This window comes from Panulirus ornatus, chromosome 8 (assembly GCF_036320965.1).
Source record: "Panulirus ornatus isolate Po-2019 chromosome 8, ASM3632096v1, whole genome shotgun sequence".
In the NCBI taxonomy this organism is placed as follows: Eukaryota; Metazoa; Arthropoda; class Malacostraca; order Decapoda; family Palinuridae; genus Panulirus; species Panulirus ornatus.
Genome location: NC_092231.1, coordinates 42,830,740 through 42,849,603, shown reverse-complemented (window position 1 = coordinate 42,849,603; position 18,864 = coordinate 42,830,740). Strand labels below are relative to the sequence as shown.

The following is an 18,864-nucleotide window of genomic DNA, read 5'->3' as shown; positions in this document are numbered from 1 at the left end:
TTCATTTTCCCGTGGTTTTACACACACACACACACACACACACACACACATGTATATATATATATATATATATATATATATATATATATATATATATATATATATATATATATTTTTTTTTTTTTTTTTGTCGCTGTCTCCTGCGTTTGTGAGGTAGCGCAAGGAAACAGACGAAAGAAATGGCCCAACCCACCCCCATACACATGTATATACATACGTCCACACACGCAAATATACATACCTACACAGCTTTCCATGGTTTACCCCAGACGCTTCACATGCCTTGATTCAATCCACTGACAGCACGTCAACCCCGGTATACCACATCGCTCCAATTCACTCTATTCCTTGCCCTCCTTTCACCCTCCTGCAGTGAGGTGCCTGAGGATTTGCAGTATGTATGCATAGTGCCATTGTACAAAGGCAAAGGGGATAAGAGTGAGTGCTCAAATTACAGAGGTATAAGTTTGTTGAGTATTCTTGGTAAATTATATGGGAGGGTATTGATTGAGAGGGTGAAGGCATGTACAGAGCATCAAAGTGGGGAAGAGCAGTGTGGTTTTAGAAGTGGTAGAGGATGTGTGGATCAGGTGTTTGCTTTGAAGAATGTATGTGAGAAATACTTAGAAAAGGAAATGGATTTGTATGTAGCATTTATGGATCTGGAGAAGGCATATGATAGATTTGATGCAGATGCTCTGTGGAAGGTATTGATGATGCATGGTGTAGGAGGTAAGTTGCTAGAAACAGTGAAAAGTTTTTATTGAGTGATGTAAGGCATGTGTACGAGTAGTAAGAGAGGAAAGTGATCGGATCTCAGTGAATGTCGGTTTGCGGCAGGGGTGCGTGATGTTTCCATGGTTGTTCAATTTGTTTATGGATGGGGTTGTTAGGGAGGTGAATGCAAAAGTTTTGGAGAGAGAGGCAAGTATGCAGTCTTTTGTGGGTGAGAAACCTTGGAAAGTGAGTCAGTTGTTGTTTGCTGATGATACCGCACTGGTGGCTGATTCAGGGGAGAAACTGCAGAAGCTGGTGACTGAGTATGGTAAAGTGTGTGAAAGAAGAAAGTTAAGAGTAAATGTGATTACGAGCAAGGTTATTAGGTTCAGTAGGGTTGAGGGACAAGTCAATTGGGAGGTAAGGTTGAATGGAGAAAAATTGGAGTAAGTGAAGTGTTTAGATATCTGGGAGTGGATTTGGCAGCAAATGGAGCCATGGAAGCAGAAGTGAGTCACAGGGTGGGGGAGGGCGCAAAAGTTCTGGGAGCATTGACAAATGTGTGTAAGATGAGAACATTATCTTGGAAAGCAAAAATGGGTATGTTTGAAGGAATAGTGGTTCCAACAATGTTATATGGTTGCGAGGTGTGGGCTATAGATAGAGTTGTGCAGAGGAGGGTGGATGTGCTGGAAATGAGATGTTTGAGGACAATATGTGGTGTGAGGTGGTTTGATTGAGTAAGTAATGAAAGGGTAAGAGAGATATATGTTAATAAAAAGAGCGTGGTTGAGAGAGCAGAAGAGGGTGTATTGAAATGGTTGGTCACATGGAGAGAATGAGTGAGGAAAGACTGACAAAGAGGATATATATGTTGAAGGTGGAGGGAACAAGGAGAAGCAGGAGATCAAATTGGAGGTGAAAGGATGGAGTGAAAAAGATTTTGAGTGATCGGGGCCTGTTTTGTGGGGCCTGGATGTGGAAAGGGAGCTGTGGTTTCGGTGCATTATACATGATAGCTAGAGACTAAGTGTGAATGAATGTGGCCTTTGTTGTCTTTTCCTATCTTACATAATTGGTGTGTGTTCGTGTGCGTTTGTGTATGTGTGTGTGTGTGTATGTATATATACACATGGATATGGATAAGGAGCTGTGGGTTTGGTGCATCACACATTACAGCTCAAGAATGGATAAGAGTTGATGTGGCCTTTTTTGTATGTTCGTGTGACCTATCAGAACTCAAAATAGTGGCTCCACAAATTTTAACACTTGTTTGACAGAACATAACAATTATATAATGTTAGATGTAGTGTAATAGAACATAGTACTGGCTGGTTTATCGACCATAAGGATATCTCTGAAGACGATGCAGTAACAAATAAGAAGACAGGTGAATGTAAAGTTTTTCTTTTGTAGATATACTTTTATTGTTAGTAGTCATAATTTTGAATTGTGAAAGTTTAGTGACACTTTCATATGCTGCTGATATGTTATATCACTATCACCATTCTTCATATATTTGAGTAATGATACTGACACTATTGTGCCAAAATTTGTGTTGATATGCTGCTATGTGAAATTTGTTTTTTTCATCCAGTTAAGTGCACTTTATGAAAGATGAGGCTGTTAAGCATATTACATATCTTGAATGTGTCAACCAGAAATACTTTAGCATGTTTTCCATTATCATTTGTATCAGATTTGAAAAGAATGGAAGTAGTGATATACACAATATCACTTTATTTAGATTACACCTATCTTCCTCTTTGCTGTCAAACTTTCCCAGTAAAGCTAATGGCTCCTTCTCTCCTTCCCTGGTTGTTGTTGTGCCCAGGTCCAGCGAGCTCCCAGTGGCGAATACAAGGAATTGACGGTAAAGGTATAGTCTTTGCAATCACCCGCCACGCTGTAATGCATGTGCCTTATGTAATTCTATATGCTGCACCTACAGCTTCAATCTTTTATGTAACTCTTGATCAGTGGAAAGAGGAATGAAGCCTTTCTGTATTCCTGTCAAAATGTATAAACATACCACATTTAAATAATTTATTAGAACTTGTTCCAGTTAATGGTGTACCATGTACATTACATAAAACAAATACACTTCTTACATATTTATAGCTATATTGTCACTGTTGATATAAAATTGCACATACAGTATACGTACATTGTATATATACCTGGATGTTAGTAAATTCTGCCAGCAGGTTGTAAAACCATGAATGACAAATCACCTTTGACAAGGTAGAATCATCAGCAAAGGATAGAAGGGTACATTGTCATCGAGAATCTTCATGCCCCAAAGGAGCCTCTGTTTCCTGCTAGAGAATATAGCACAATCTTGAAGCTGTATGAGATCCAGGAAGTGTGTCTGATGGTTGAATACCTTTATGGTACAATAAAAGACTAACTTAGGAACATAACAAATGCTATATGAATTATATGAAGCTAGGCAGTTGGCACTGTTTGGGGTTCTTAAGATAATAAAACTCTTATGCTTACTTTGCCTTCTCTCAGTGTTTACCATAGACATATTTATTTCTGTTTTAACATTAAGTACTATGATACTACGTGATGAATAAAGAATTTGATACTTGCGTATTTCTTGGTATTTAGAAAAAATAGTTGGTGAATGAAAATCAAAATAAGATTTTCTTATAGAGTGAGGGTACATCCATTGCTGCAGGTAATATACCCTTGGCATCAGTACCCACATATTTCATCAGCATCATAACACCACTGAGCGTTCCCTTTATGAAGTCATTACTGAAACATCCATATCTTTACCTGAAAGTAATGTTGTCAGGTGTGATCCCAGTCTTTGGTCATGGGGGGATTACAAATTTAATAAGATAACCTTGAAAGACTCAAAATATGAGTTATACAAAAGAACACATTATTTTCCCCATGTGTTCAAAATATCCTGAAATGTCCATACTTTGTGGCTGTTACTCATTGTGATCATTTCAGCATCAGTGTATTTTAGAGAGCTCAGGTCTTGTTAAGTTATGTGGGTGTTAAATTGAATTCCTTTAAAGTTACATATATTTGTCATACTGAAATATGTTTGTTTTGATAAGTTGGCATCCATTTCTGAATGAATACAAAATAATATTTGATAACATAAAACAGCTGATGGCAGTAATCATGGGAATTTTGTTCTGTGAAACAGATTAGTAGGCTTTGCAGGCAGAGAACATTTGTCATCATAAACATATTGTATGTCAGTGTTTTCACAGGCAGTGAATGAGCATAGATGTATCCTAAATGAAAAGTGGAAATCACAGAAACAGTTAAGTGTACCTGGATGTATATTTGAGAAAACATATATATATATTTTCAAGGCATTGCTTGAAGTAGTAAATATCAAACCAAACAATTGAGTATATCAAACCAAACAATTGATTAAGATCTTTAAATGAAAATGAGGCTATTTTTTTTCTTTTGATGGATGCAAGCATTTGAATAATTGGGAAAACTATATGAATCATCATTATTACCAAAGAACTTTATTGTATGCTGTATAGTGCAAGTGAGGAGGCTGTGATGGATTGTCCTTGTGGGCCCCAAACCCCTAATGGTATACTTTTGGATAACATAGCACTGTTTAAGCATCATGGAACTTGCCACAGGAATAAAAAGTATGCTTCAGGCCAAGCTTCATGCCAAAATCAGTTGAGCCTGCTTTTGAAATCAACATCTGGGATATATTATGCAGTGAGGTAAATTGAGATACTTATTATTATTGTTGAAGAGACTTTATCTACATGACACTAATTCTTGCATACTAAGCTGCTATCACAATAGTTCCAGCATTATCCAAAGAAGATCTTAGTTGCTGTTGAAACTATTTTTATGAAGATGGAAGAATCATAATTCTTGACTATACCAGATTAATATGACTGTTGTACGTTTTGCTGATTGTGGTTACAAGTGACTGGTATTGGCTTGAATCATACTTCCTTTGTTGATTGCAGAGGTGAAAAGCCTTGTTTTCCAACAGCAATTTAAGAAGCCTTGCAAGTATTAATTTGTAATAAGGATCACAACATAAATTTAGACAGGTTGCAGCATATTCAGAATTGGACAAGTTCAGAATGAGGTGCCTTATAGCACAGTCAAGGTGGGCAGTGGCACCACTAGAGGGGGAAAAGGTAACTGCCTGCTTGGAATGGTATGATGGCTTCTGACTGGATGAACATCTTAGGACCAGTTGTTGGGTGGTTATCAGTACGCATGCATTTTCATTTGGCCTTCCATTGTTGATGGATGATGAACTGAATCTTGTCTGGCAAAGTTGAGGCTGACAGCTTGTCTAGCTTACACATCTATTTCAGAAAGCATTCTCTGAGCAATGAATTGGTTTTGCTTTAAATTTCTTCATATTTGGCCTGTTTTTACAAATCTTAAATACAATCTTGCTGAAGCTGCACCTTGATGAAATTGCTTGCTTGCAATAGTGTTGAACTTTGTGTGTATGATTTATTTACTTCTCAATTTTTTGCTTTGCACTGAATTTTGTGTCTAAAGTCTTTTATACTGGATAATATTTTAGATATGATATATCTCCCTTTCTTTAGATTCAACATTATGTTGAGAAAATATGAAGTTGAACTGCAGTTCATTCTCTATACAACTGCATTTGAGTTTTATTGCTGTTTGTGGTTTTTGTGTCATTGCACTCTGCTTATGTGAAATATATGATGAATTTATTCATTTAATACATCATAAGTTCTCTTTCAGGTGAAATTTTACTTTGTGATACCTGCAGCTCAGTCAAAATGTTAACCAAGACAGAAGTTTTAGTGAACTGTACTGCATTTGTTTAACAGTGTATCTCTGCAGTTATTACCAATACACATTTATTAGTCACCATCTTCATTTGCCTTTTCTTATTCATAACAGCCAGTGGTTATGGTCTTCTTTCAGCCTGTCAGATGTTGTTTCAGCTGTTATTGATTATGGAAAATGGCTCTTTTGCAGTAATCATCTGATTGCTACATTTCCAGATTTGTCCCTTGTTACTAATTACCTAGTTTGTGAAGCATGTTCTGTTTTAGGTATTTCAGTATAGGAAAATGACATTTTGTGTCATGTATCATATCCCCACATATGGCAGTTATTTCATGCAAAAAGAGGTAGGGGATATATGCAACTCAGCTAGAATACAAAATGACTTTAAATCATAGATGAATAGGCCCTTGCCTCATATTAAAGAATTTTGTAAGTACTGCTACCATTTCATTTGTCCATCCATCTTCACACCATTGTTTTCCTTATAGACAGCAAAATGTTTTACCTAGGGAGCTGAGGTCTTCATAGCACTCTGGAACTTTGACTTTGTCAAGTTTCATTTCAAGAACTATAGAGTCTTAATGTATATGCTTCCTCAGTTTTTGCTCCAACCTCCAAAGAAGTTGGGCTTTGGGAGTTTTTCTCTTACTAGAAATTTACACCTCTACCTTTCTGTAAAATTTCAACTTTCTTTATTATAGGATACCCCTTAAAGTTTGCTGGTCTGTTTTCACTGGTATGGAATACAGCCAACTGTAGTATTATTTCATCATGTACGGGTATGATGTATGAGTTGTCTGTCTTCTAATGAATGGGAAAGGAATGTGAATTTAGGGAATAGCCATGAAACTTATCTGTGCTTTGAACATGTAGTAGTAGATTTAATTTGCATAAATTTTCCTTGCACAGCCTTTTCTTGGAATGCATCTCATTCAAATTAGTGAAACATTAGATTGGATTTATATTTGAAGATCTTTTTGAAATAATTGTCAGTGTTGTATGCACACGTAGGATCGAATGTTGTCAGATTGTAGCCTATTCTAAATGTCTTACAAAATGCTGTACATTGGAGGGGTTTCAGTAAAAGCAACATATGATTGTAGTGCAACATGATAAAGATGCATGTTATGGGTTGTGAGAGAACATTATTGTGAAGGGTATTAAAGAATCTAAGTATAACACAAAAACAGGTACAACTAGATTTATATTTGTTGATCAAGTATTGAAAATTTGTTTATTGATAAGGATGTTATTAATGAATGCTATACTGAATAAAAAGGTATTTCTTGTATGTAACATGAAAAATGGCAAATTGAGAAAGACAGAATCAAGGAAAGAAGATGTCAGATGTATTGAGTGTGTGGCAAGTCAAGAAAGATGTGTACTTTTTCAAAATGCAGGAGGCTATTCTTGGTGCATTAGAAAGGATGGGGATCTCAAAATTTGAAAACCTTCATTCCTGAAGGGAAGTCCTGTGAACAAGCAGCACAGATCTCTTTTAGGGTTAGTTAGGCCTAAGTTTCCCCTTCTTGGGAGTCTCTGTCTCTTCTCCTGTCCTGCCTGTGCCATGACTATTCACAGCAACTCATGACTTCCTTACACCATTTTAGGGCCTTGGGAAACATTAAGTTAAGATGGCCCTGTTGCTTCCACATGGTAATGTATGTAGAATCTCTCCATGCTAGACATCAACAACAGAATGAGGAGTAATGGCAAGAGGCAAGAAGAGGCAAAACTGGGAGGGAAAAGGAGCTGAAAGCTTGTTCATATGACAGTCCTGCAACAACAAAAGGCTCAACGTGTTTCTTCCCTTCATCTTGGGAACCCAGATATTTAGAGAATACTCATGTGAAGGATAAAGGGACCTTGTATACCTGTTCTTACAGTGGTCTTTAAGAATGAGTTGTGAATGGGAATGTCCCAGAAGATTCCCAAAAGCAACTCACAGCATATCTTAAAAGTCTAAAAGGGAGTATTGTATAAAGGGAAGGACTGAGATTCACACACTCAATGCTGATGTCCTTCAGGAAGAGATTTCTCAGGTAGATGAGGGTTTTAGCCAGTTTTTATGACTGAATCTGGAGTTTCTGTTTATGATCAAGAGGACTGGTTTTGGCCAAGTTCAGATTGTTAATTACTTTCTTGGGTAGATAACTAGGTATGGTGATGTCATAGGGAATTATCTACTTGGGAGGCAGGAAATGGTGCTGCTTTCAGATCTTGTTCAACTTCAAACATTATCATATGAATTGGTGTTATTTTGATCCATTTAGATTTACTCAGTGCATCTATACTTATGGTTCTCTTGTCTCCGGCACTGGGAGGGCTGGAAGTCCTGCCATTATGATCTGGCCCAGTGATAATAGATTTGAGAAAAATGTTAAGATAATTGGACATGTACCCTACAAACTGAAAATGTCCACTATAGTCATTGCTCTTGAACTTGTGGAAATCACAACCACAGTGTAGTTATTTCTGATTCTTTAGCTTTACTACTTGCCCCAAATATACTCAGAGATCTGAGTGTAACACACTGATGCGTGAAGTAAGAAACAGATATGTGAGTATTATTGGTCATTGAAATTAGATATAATGATTATTGACTTCTCTCATAGACTTCTAGGAGCATGATAAGTTGATGCTGTAACAAAACTTGCACTTGGTAAAGAAGCTGTTGAAAACAAAATGAGGTTATCAGTCAAAAATATTAAAACTCTGATTAGGAAAAAGCTAACAACTCTTTGAAGGAAATAGGAAATAGCAGAAAAAAAATTCTTACAGAATGGAATGTATAAAGTAAAATATGTATATGGGGAAAGTAACAAGATCAACAGACCGCAGAATGAAGTCATTGCTATGCTTAAGTTAGGCTATAGGTACTAGTGCTTTTTGGCTTATCTGAAGATGTTAATCGTTTGAATTGTCGATTTGTATGGTTATAGATACGGATAGAAACTGGAACAATATGTGTTAGATTGTGAAGAAAATAAGCCTTTCGTAGAAAGGTCGAATATAAAAAGTGTAAGAAATGGTACACCTTATTGTTAATAATAAGATAACAGAAATTTAAAATTGTATCCACATTTTGGATCTTGATAAGTTTACTGTGAGAGGATATGATCTTACGTATGAACCAACTTTCTAACAACATATGTAATGATTATCTACCCATAAGTGTCTAACAAAGACCCTTAATGATCTCTGTAATCCTTTTGCGCTACCACTCACAGGATCAGCATTGGTTGCACAATAAAGTAATAGCTGATGGCAGCTCAAATCATCATTATATGAGTCAAGAGCTTTGTTATTGTGTGAGGGTCAGAAGCTCATGATGGTTTCTTTGATATACATTGCATTGTTTTTGCTGAGAGGTATATTTTAGTGGCTTAGAGTTAAACAGGTAGTCACAGTTTAGCTATGAGTTGGGTCAACATATGATGTTAAAATCCTAACTGGGTGCAGCTGTTGGTGTAAATGTTTGTTTTTCCATTTAGCATTGACAATCCTTATTTTGATTCCTGATCAGGAGGCACCAAAGCTTTTTAGATAGATTAAGTTGGAATGAATTGTAGTAGTCTGCGGTCTCTGAATTAAGATAGACCTGAGGAGTTAGTCCATTGTTGCTTGGCTGTTGCAGCCAACCACTAAGGGTATTTGAAGAGTGCTTCAGTTTGGAGGGTATAGTGTGAGTAACCTTTTCTTTGCCATAGAAAAGTGAAGACAGAAGACAGAGGTAAATGCCATCTGATGTGAATTGCTCTACATCTGCTGTCACATAGTCTTTATGGGACCTCTAGACTGATTGGAATTATTTGGCCGTAGAGGGCTGTATTAATTTGGAAAGATCAACAGCTGTAACTTTCATGTATTTGTGTGTGAAGTATCATGGTGATGCTACTGTTATCTTGGATTTCAAGGTTTAGATCAAGTGATTCTCATTTATGGAATTAGTCTGTCTCAACAATAACTCATTTGCTCTTAAAGATAACAACATAAAGCTTGGAGCATATGTTCACTGGCTTTTGAGGGTTAGTCACATACTATCTTGAGGTCAACATGACGTTGGATTTCAAGGTCAGGGTCGCATGATGGCCGTTTTTATGGGTTTGGCTGTTCCAACCTCATTTTTTTTTCCTTTGATTGCTGGAAATATCAACATGAGGCTTGGAACATATATGTATTGTCATGTGAGGATGTGGTGCATACTAGTATTAAGTTACTATGACCTTGGGTTTTGAGGCCTTGGTAAGTATAATGAAACTTGCTCTTTTAACCCCGAAGATATCAATATCAGATTTTCACTATATTCATATTGCCATAAAAAGTGTGTGGTGTATCATTGAAGGAATTGTGACCTTGAGTCTCAAGGGCAAGATCAAATCAAATTAGTTTTCATGGAATTGGACTTCTTGAATATCAAACAGGAAACATGCATCATTAGATGAAGGTGTATCATACTATAATGAAGGCATTTACACTTTTGGTGTTAATTTAAGGTCACATTACTTGAAATTCAACTGTGTCCTTTTATTGCAACTTGTATATTAACAGTATCCCTAAAACTACCTATCATCTTTATAGAACACTTGCTGAAGGGGTCTATATATTTCTGTTCGACAAAACCACTTTTTAGTTTCAAGTGGCATACCATGTAGTTTTAGACATTTCTCTATGGTTCATTTTCAAATACAGGAAATAGATGTTGAAGTATATCTCAGTGCACCTTTCAGCTCTTAGATAATGTGTAGACCTTACACATACAACTCTCAGCCAACCTTCCTAGTTGTAAGATCTTTTTTTCATGAAATAGACTTCTGATTGAAAAGCTATCTTGTTTTTCTAGCATCACTAATTTAAGCTACCATATAGGAAAAGGAATTCAGTACTAGCTAGACTTCAAGGATTAAAATCAATGGAAAGTAAATTCTTGACAGCCAATTTTATGAGGAGGGATTAAACACTTGTTTGGTAGTCTGTCAGCCTGTGTAATTGGTGGCTGTGGTGTTATACTCTCTTATAACTGATAGGAGTCAGTTCTAAACACTGGGACTGTTCAAATATAACAACACTATATTTAAGCCATAGGGACATGTAACTGTGACCTGTTTGAAAGTAAAGTAGTGGAGACACTAATTAAAAGGGAAGTTACACGACCAGTAGAATTGGTGCCAGTATTTACTCCTCGAGTTAAAGGCTGTTAAGAATTTACCAATTTGGAGCTGAGGTTACTTTAAACTTCCAGTCATTGGACACTTTGCATGGCTAACTAGTTGTTGATCCCATTCCTCTAGATAGTAGCTCAAATGATACGTTATCTTAGTTTTAAGCTTAAAGTTACAGAACAGATATTAGTACAATAGTGCAACAACTGCGCAATCCAGCAGGCTAGTTTTTAAAGAGTTTCACCTTGTAATCTTGTTCTCATAGGCACATACTCCTGTTATTACATATTGCTTCACTTCATTCTTCTTATGTCTTGGAAAACATTTTGAAACCAATTTTAGTTATCATATATCTGTAAGTAAACAGTGCTAAAGAATTAGAAATTAATGTGATGCATATCATGCATATTGATTTTGTTTATTTTCAAAAGTTTTATACCCTCTACTGTGAATCTGTCCTCTTTTCAGTAGTACATGCTCCTTCTTCCCTGCTGTTTGTGTTAGCTTGGGAAACAAGTGAAAAAGCATTAAACAATCCCCAAATTTCTTTTTATTATGTAAGATATTCAAGAATGCAATGTTAACACATGAGCAGAACCTATCCTTCATATGGGGAAAGCTTTATTATTTAGCATCTTTGGGCCTTGGTAGTGCTGAGTGTGACTATTTTGGTTACAAATTTTTCCCCTTAGATATTTTAATGGAAAATATTTTGACATCATGTTAGTGTTCTAAGGTATGTACTGCTTTAGTGATCTACGGTAATAACAATTTCAGACAATAGTAAAGGTAAAAGAAATACTGTAGATAATGTAAATCGATAAGTATTGAACCTGAAACTGGTACACCTTCATATCATTTCAGTTTGAACCATTCTGTAGGTTTGGCTTTAATCCTTTGCATAGCAGCAGCTTTGCCTGATTCTAATTCAGCAAAAACATTGGATGTTGTTCTATTTGTCATAAGTAGTTGATGAACTAACATTGTATTTTATTGTCAAATCATTATGATTCTCACTATCTTGCAGTCATTTACAAATTTCTGTTTTCAGATGAAGTGTCAGTACAACTCATTTATATTTCACTAATTTGATAGTTAGCCCATTGATATCTTGTAGGAATTGGATGCTGTACCTGTAGGATGTAGGAAATATCCAGAGCCAAAGTCAGCCTAAATAATGTGTAAGAATCATTGTTGCAGTGTATAGCAACTGAAGCTTGGTGAGGAAGGCTGTAAACAACATTTCAAAGCAGTGGTGTTAGGGACTATTGTAGTGGCACAGATTTTCAGCAAGTATTGATAGTGGACTGAAACCTGCTGGATGAAATTGAATGGATGCCACTTACTACTCTGTGCATGTATCAGGAGATTGTGGAAATTCTGGTTAGCTCAATGCCAAAATGATAAGGCTTTTCCTGTATTTTAGTTGCCAATCATCTCCACACCTTCACACATGGAGGACCTTATATTCTTAATATCGGTGTAGTTATTACAAGCTTTGTTGGCACTACTAGTTTGCTCTAAGAATACAGAGCACATAAAGAGAATAAGGGGTGTCTCAGAATTTAAACATGATGAAAGAAAGAAGCACACAAGCATGGTAAAACCAATACAGAAGAGAGCAATAAGAGTCAGAAATTTGGGAAAAGAACTAGGTTTGAGTATTGTATGGATGGGATGGTGTATAACAGACTATCATTGGTGGTCTTGTTGTGTGAATAAGCCAAAAAAGCAAACTATATCTGGAAGAAAGGAAAGAGACACACTCAGAACTCCTTTAATGTTGGTACTTTACTGGCATACTAATTATGAAACTGGTGAAGATTCTTGATTTTGTATTCTCCAGTATCCTTATTGTGGTAGTTATTTTATATTTAGCATTGAAGCAAAAGAAACTTTTGTATAAGGCTGGGTGATGCTGATGATAAATGCATGACTGGTTCCATTCTTTTGTTGGTTTAATTGCCTGTCAGTTTAGTTGTTCATTATAAAACAAAAATTCCTATGGTTACCTATTTACCACAGTCAGATGAGGAAGATGGGCATCTTGAGTTACCGTTTGAAGACCTGACTGCCCTCATCACAACAGCTACCACAACTACTCCTACCATAACAACCACATCCACTCACAGTGTAGAAGCAACCAGCAGTTTAACTCCAACTACCACTACTGCCACAACCACAACCACTACAACAAATACTGATGTGACGGACCTCATTGAAACTGATGGTAAGCAACTGTTTCTAAGTTCTTTTAAAGTTTATTAGCTAAAAGGAGATGGTAAGTTTTGAAAACATTTCAGATTGATCTTAGGTGATTTAACAGTTATTTGCTTTCATTTTCTGGTGGAATGATGAAGCATCCTTTATGTCTTTGGTTCTTGATGTGATGGTAGTTGTTTATAACCAGTGAGACGTTTTCTGCACATTAGGAGATTTTGATCACAGCCTTTCCCTGGCTTTTAAAGACATGATATCTCTCTGAACCAGATTATTCACTCCCCCCTGTTCCAGTCAGTTTTTACCTTTCCTTACACATTGAAAACATCCACATCACTTTATCTTTGCTACTTTTCTCTGAAAGAACCTTCATTATATTTATAGCGTGATTGTTTCATCTCATATTTTGCAAGCAAAATAACAGTTTCACAGGTGTGACAACTAAACCAGCCTAGAAAATTCTCTAAGAGGTTCTGGGCATTGAAGATGAGTTTGAAACAGTATGGTAATTTAAGGTGCCTTGTGAATAAAGAATGTGCACATAAGTTTGTAAATTTCTTTTGTTTTAAAAATGATGTTAAGTTAAGTGATGGAGATAATTAAGGGATCACAGGAAAGAGTAAAATAATAAAAAAGTAAGAACTACCTATGAAGAACACCTACATTGCACCTACATTATAGTCAGTTGTCTGGCTGTTATCTTAACTCCATCCCCATTCAAATAAGTTAGGACAAATACATGGAAGCTCAGAGATCACATGTATACATTCCCTCAATCTATGTCATGTGTGATGAGGTGAAGAGGTTTTTAAGACTAATATAACCATTTGTAATGATTCACCATGCATACCAAGTTGAGTTGTCAGGTAAGACAGCCTTCAGTTCATTCACGTATCATGCACATAACATGCATCCCTTGCACATGATCACTATCCATATGCTTGACATCCTCCTCTGAAATATCTAAAGCTCTAAATAGTTCACTCACTGAATCTGCCCATCTCTTTCTCACTTTGCATTTTCCTCTTCCACCTTCAGATATTCTTACGGATCTCTCTTATCATTGTCATCTGCTGTATGCTTATCACTGTCATACCATATTAGCATTTCATTTCTATTTGTGTTTCTTTTGTAATTTCCAAAAGTATTTTTCCTCTGCATTATGTGTTTTCTTAATTCTCAGGATATGGCACAGATTATTCATTGCTACTGCTTGAAGATTTCATGCCTAAGAAAGGAGAAATCTCTCATCATGTAATTTTCCTTAAAAGTTCACTTCTTGCATACTAAATTTCTTGTCATTTACAAAGTCTGAGAGCAGTATCAGTTTTCTGACTTAACATTGGCCAGTTTTTAGCCTTTTCATGCCCACTGCCATCCTTTTATATCATTATTTTTAGATGCCCAGACTCCTTCACAACTACAAATTCTTGCTCATTCAAAGTTATAGCACACTGAGAAGTTTCACTATTCTTAACTTCAGAACTTTGCTGTTACTCTCATAGACTGTCAACATTCATTTTCTACATATCTTATTGACACAATTTTCCATTCTGCCAAACTTTAGCATACTGAACATCATGTTTACCAGACAGCTAAGGTAACTTCTTTTCTGTGCTTTTCCATAATGCAGATATGTCATGTGATCATCACATCTTACTTTCATTTATAAATTCATGTATAACTTCACTTCATTGTCATCTGATAACTGTGCAGTGGATGTCTCTCATTATCGCATGATTATTTAATTCTAATTATCTTTGTCTAAATAGCTAGATGACTTATTTTCCCATTATTAGCCTATAGAGGTCTCATCTGATGCCAGGAAATTGTAAGAAAAACCTTTTGCTGTCACCAGTACCTGTACAGTGACCACTGTGTGTGGACGGTTGTCAACTATGGGTCATGCATATGTGGTGACCATGCAGAAAATACATAGATAATTCAGTGACCTAAATGTTGAAGGGGAAGTCTTACAGTATATGTATATGATTCATTAGAAAGATGGAGAAGAATAACAGGAAATGTAACAAGGTAAGTGATCCAGAATGTGATCTTAGTGGGGTTATGTAAGAATGGAGGCCCAAGGCCAGCAGGGGAGGCTAACTCCACCATCCTTGGCTTGGCCTTTGTTCATATGGAAGGAACTACATAACATCTGTTTGTAATTTTTTATAATGTAATCCGAGGATGATTGAGGACTTTGTTGATAGCTGATACATAAAAAACTATAGTATTTCTAAAGAAATACTCACTTCACATCACACTGTTGCCTCCCATCCTCCTCCTCACAAAGATTGCTATCAATGTCTGGTAAACTTACCCTGGGATGGGGGAGAAAGAATACCACTCTCATATTTCCGGCATCTTGAAGAAGGTGACTTAAAGGAGTGATTTTAGGGATCAGAAACCATTCTCTACTTGCCTTTCAGTTTCTGAAAGTTGAAACAGGAGAAGGAGCTAAGGGAGGAGTGGCAATTCTCCTTGAATGGTCAGGCTGGGGTGTCTGGATGTACGTGGATGTAACCAGGATGAAGTGAAGGGAGAGATAGTTAGTGTGTTTGAAGAGAAAAAGCTAGATGATCTGGCTCTGAGTGATACTAAATTCAAAAATGGGAAAGAATGGTTAGGAATGTCCTTGAGGTAAAGCCTGGGGTTAGCATGGGGCAAGAGTGAAAGAGCTATAGGAATAAGTGAGAGTGCACTGAGGTGAGCATCAGAATTATATGGTTGGAAGGGTGATTTTCAGTGCTTATGCACCTGTTAGCAAGAGGAATGATGAAGAGAAGTGATTGTGATGAAAGTGAATGAGCTTGGAGGAGAAACCTCTGGGGCAGATATCAGGAGAGACTGGGAGATATATGAAAAGAGGTAGCAGAAGACTAAGAATGTGCAGAGGCTAAAAAAAGAAAGTGAGAAAGTGGGTGAGAAATTAAGAGAGAGTAAGAAAATGTTTTGAAAAAGGTGAATAGTAAGGAGAACAAGAGAAAGAATGGGAATATCAGTGAGAGGAGTAAGTTTGGAAGTGGTAACAGACAAAGAAGAGGGGGAAGAGAAGATGGGATGATTACTTCGAAGGACTTTTGAATGTATTAGATAACTGTACAGCAGTTTTGGGTTGTTTGGGACTAGAAGATACGCAGTGAGTAAGTCTTGGCAAGTGGTTTAGTGAAAAGAGAAGAAGTGATGAAAACCCTTGCATATGATGAAGTGTGATAAACTAGCTGGATCAGTTAGGATTGCAGCTGAATTTCTCAAGAAAGGAGGCAATAGTATTGGAGATTGGTTAGGTCAGAATTTACAATGTGTGTATGTGGCTTAAGATAAGGGCTGAGAAGGTGGTGCCATGCACTGAGCATCTGACTGGGGAGGAATAATATGGCTTCAGGAGTGGTAGAGGACATATGGGCAGGATGTTTGCTTTGAAAACTATGTGAGAAACACCTAGAGAAAAAGAATTTATATGTGACATTTATGTATCTAGAGAAAGTTTATGATAGGGTTGATAGATGCATTTTGTGAAAAATGATATGACTATAAGGTGTAGCAGGAATGCTTCTAGAAGCAGTGAAGAGATTTTATCAAAAGAGTAAAGCATATGTGTGAGTAGGAAGAGAAGAGGGTAAATCATTTCACATCTTCCGAATGAAGGTGGGTCTATGTTGAGGGTTTGTGATGTCACTGTGGCTATTTGATCAGTTTATGGATTGAAGTGTGAGGAAGATAAACACAGGGATCTTAAGAGAAGGATGGATCTGCAGCCTGTTGGGGTTGGAAGTGCTTGTGAGGTGAGTCAGTGACACATGGTTTTGATAGCAGATTGAAGCTGATGTCTGAGTTTGGTAGAGTGTGTAAAAAGAGGAAGTTGAGAGTTGATGTGGATAAAAATAAGGTTATTGAGTTTAGCAGCAAGGAGAGATAGGTTGCTCTGAAAGTGAGTTTGAATGGAGAGATTTTAGGGGAATTGGGCTTTTTCAGATACCTGGGAGTAGATATGGCACAGATGGAATTAGAGTAGCTGAAGTGAACGACTGGATAAGTGACATGGCAAAGGTCCTGGATGTTTTGAAGAGTGTGTGGAATGAGAGACCACTGTGTGAGAGCAAAGATGGGAATGTTTGATAGAATAGAAGACCCAACTGTGATATTGGATGTAGGGTGTGGTCCCTAATTACAAAAGTATGGAAGATGATGAATGTGTTGGAAATAAAATGCCTGAGGACAGTATGTAATGTGAGGAAGGGCACTTGAGCAAGGAATGTTAGGGTAGTGTATTTTTTCGACGGCTGTACTGGTGTGCTAAAATGGTTTAAACATTGGAAAAGTTGAGTGAGGAGAGATTGACTTAGAGGATATATGCATTGGAAGTGGGAAGAACAAGGAGGGAAAGACTAAGGATGGAATGGAAGGATGGAGTGGAAAATGCTCTAGGTAATCAGGGCTGGAAAATGCAGGAGGTTGTGAAACATGTAAGGAATAGAGTGAATTGGAACAAATGTTGTTCACAGAGAGCAATATATTGTCATTGAGAAGAGTTGGCTTAACTAGGGCATTTGAAGTGATCAGGGCATGGAAAAGTCAGTGGGGCTTGACTGTGGATAGAAGCATTCTGGTTTTGGTGCTGTAAATGATGGCTAGTTAGTAGATTTGATGAGTAAATAATAGCTGTTTTTTCATCCTTTCTTGATAGTTCCTCGCTAACATGGAAAATGGTGAACAACTACGAAAGCTATTTGCTAAAATATTAAAGTACATTCTTTTGGTGAGATTTTGATAAAAGTTAGTGTCTCTTTTCTGTGTACAGCTGCACGTGGGGACCAATCTATTCTGTGGACTTTTTTATCTTTTGGACATATCTAGGTCCCAGGGTATGCAGATGCTGTGTTGTTAATGATACTGTATCAGTTTGTAGAAATGGAAAGATGTCCCTTGTAATAGTATTTTCCTGTATAGTAGACAGCACCCAAGTGGACGCTACCATGAGATTTAAACATTAACATGAAAGGAAAGCATTCACTATCACAGGCTTCAATAAAATGATTTTGTAACAGGAACTCCACTTCTTTGCAAAGACGATTCTCTCTGCTTGGGCTAATTCAGTAAAGTGCTGGTTTAATGGGTAAGTCAGTGTGCACGAATGTCTCACCTGCTCCACCAACAAGCAGGGCTTATCAAAGATCTGCATAAAACTTCACAAGGAGGCAGCACATATCTTCTATTTGTTACCACAGAAGATGTAGCAGCTTGATTCAAAAATTCTTCAGTACACTAGCATCAGTCATCTGCACACTATCATCACCTGGGAAAGTTTAGTGATTCACATATTTTTAGAGAATTTTTAGTTGCTAAAGCACATACAGAATGAATCTTTAGGTACGATATGAGAATTGAGGTAGAACACATAAATGGTTTTGTTTTCTTCATCGGTACAGCTTTAGAATGTATATATACACAAGCATGTGACTTTGTCCTCTTAGATTTGTCACATAATAAAACCCACTCCCTTTTCAATTCTGTAGGGTGAACAAAACTTAGACTTAAGGATGCTCATAAGTAATGGCAATAATCCAAATATACTGTCATTAGGCTTAAATTGTTTAAATGTAATCTTTGAATCATGCCTCTTAAATCTTTTTTTTGTAGTCTCCTGAAAAGAATTTTAGCTACCTCATGGACTATATTTAGTTTATCTTTAAGTGTTTTTGCATATTGTAATACTACTAGGTGAACCTTTGACTTAAAAGAAACAGGTTTCTTTGAAAATTGATATTTCTGATACATTGAGAAAATATCACCATACTTCATGTAGGTAGACATGCTGATTTTGTAGGGAACTAGGCTTAAGAAAGAAAGTAGGTTAGTGGGACGAAAGTTGTTTTAGATGGGTCTTCTGCCCTTCAGTATAGCTTTCTGTTGTATCATAGTGACATGTTAAGGTTAGTAAATATGTAGTGTTAGATTGTTAATATTT

At 36.7% G+C, this 18,864-nt stretch overlaps 1 protein-coding gene across 10 annotated transcripts in view; it reads left to right on the top strand.

The window, feature by feature from the left end:
• Positions 1-18,864, top strand: part of LOC139749912 (uncharacterized) — a 342,664-nt gene that overhangs the window by 221,009 nt on the left and 102,791 nt on the right. For 6 of the 10 annotated variants that reach the window (XR_011713065.1, XM_071664324.1, XM_071664318.1 and 3 more), the window contains 2 exons: positions 2,552-2,596; positions 12,699-12,903. Coding sequence is in view for 9 of the 10 variants with exons in the window: in XM_071664324.1 (XP_071520425.1) it covers positions 2,552-2,596; positions 12,699-12,903 (250 nt within the window). In the remaining variant the exon portion in view is untranslated. The remainder of the gene's footprint in view (positions 1-2,551; positions 2,597-12,698; positions 12,904-18,864) is intronic. The other 4 variants (XM_071664319.1, XM_071664317.1, XM_071664321.1 and 1 more) reach the window with 2 other exon arrangements.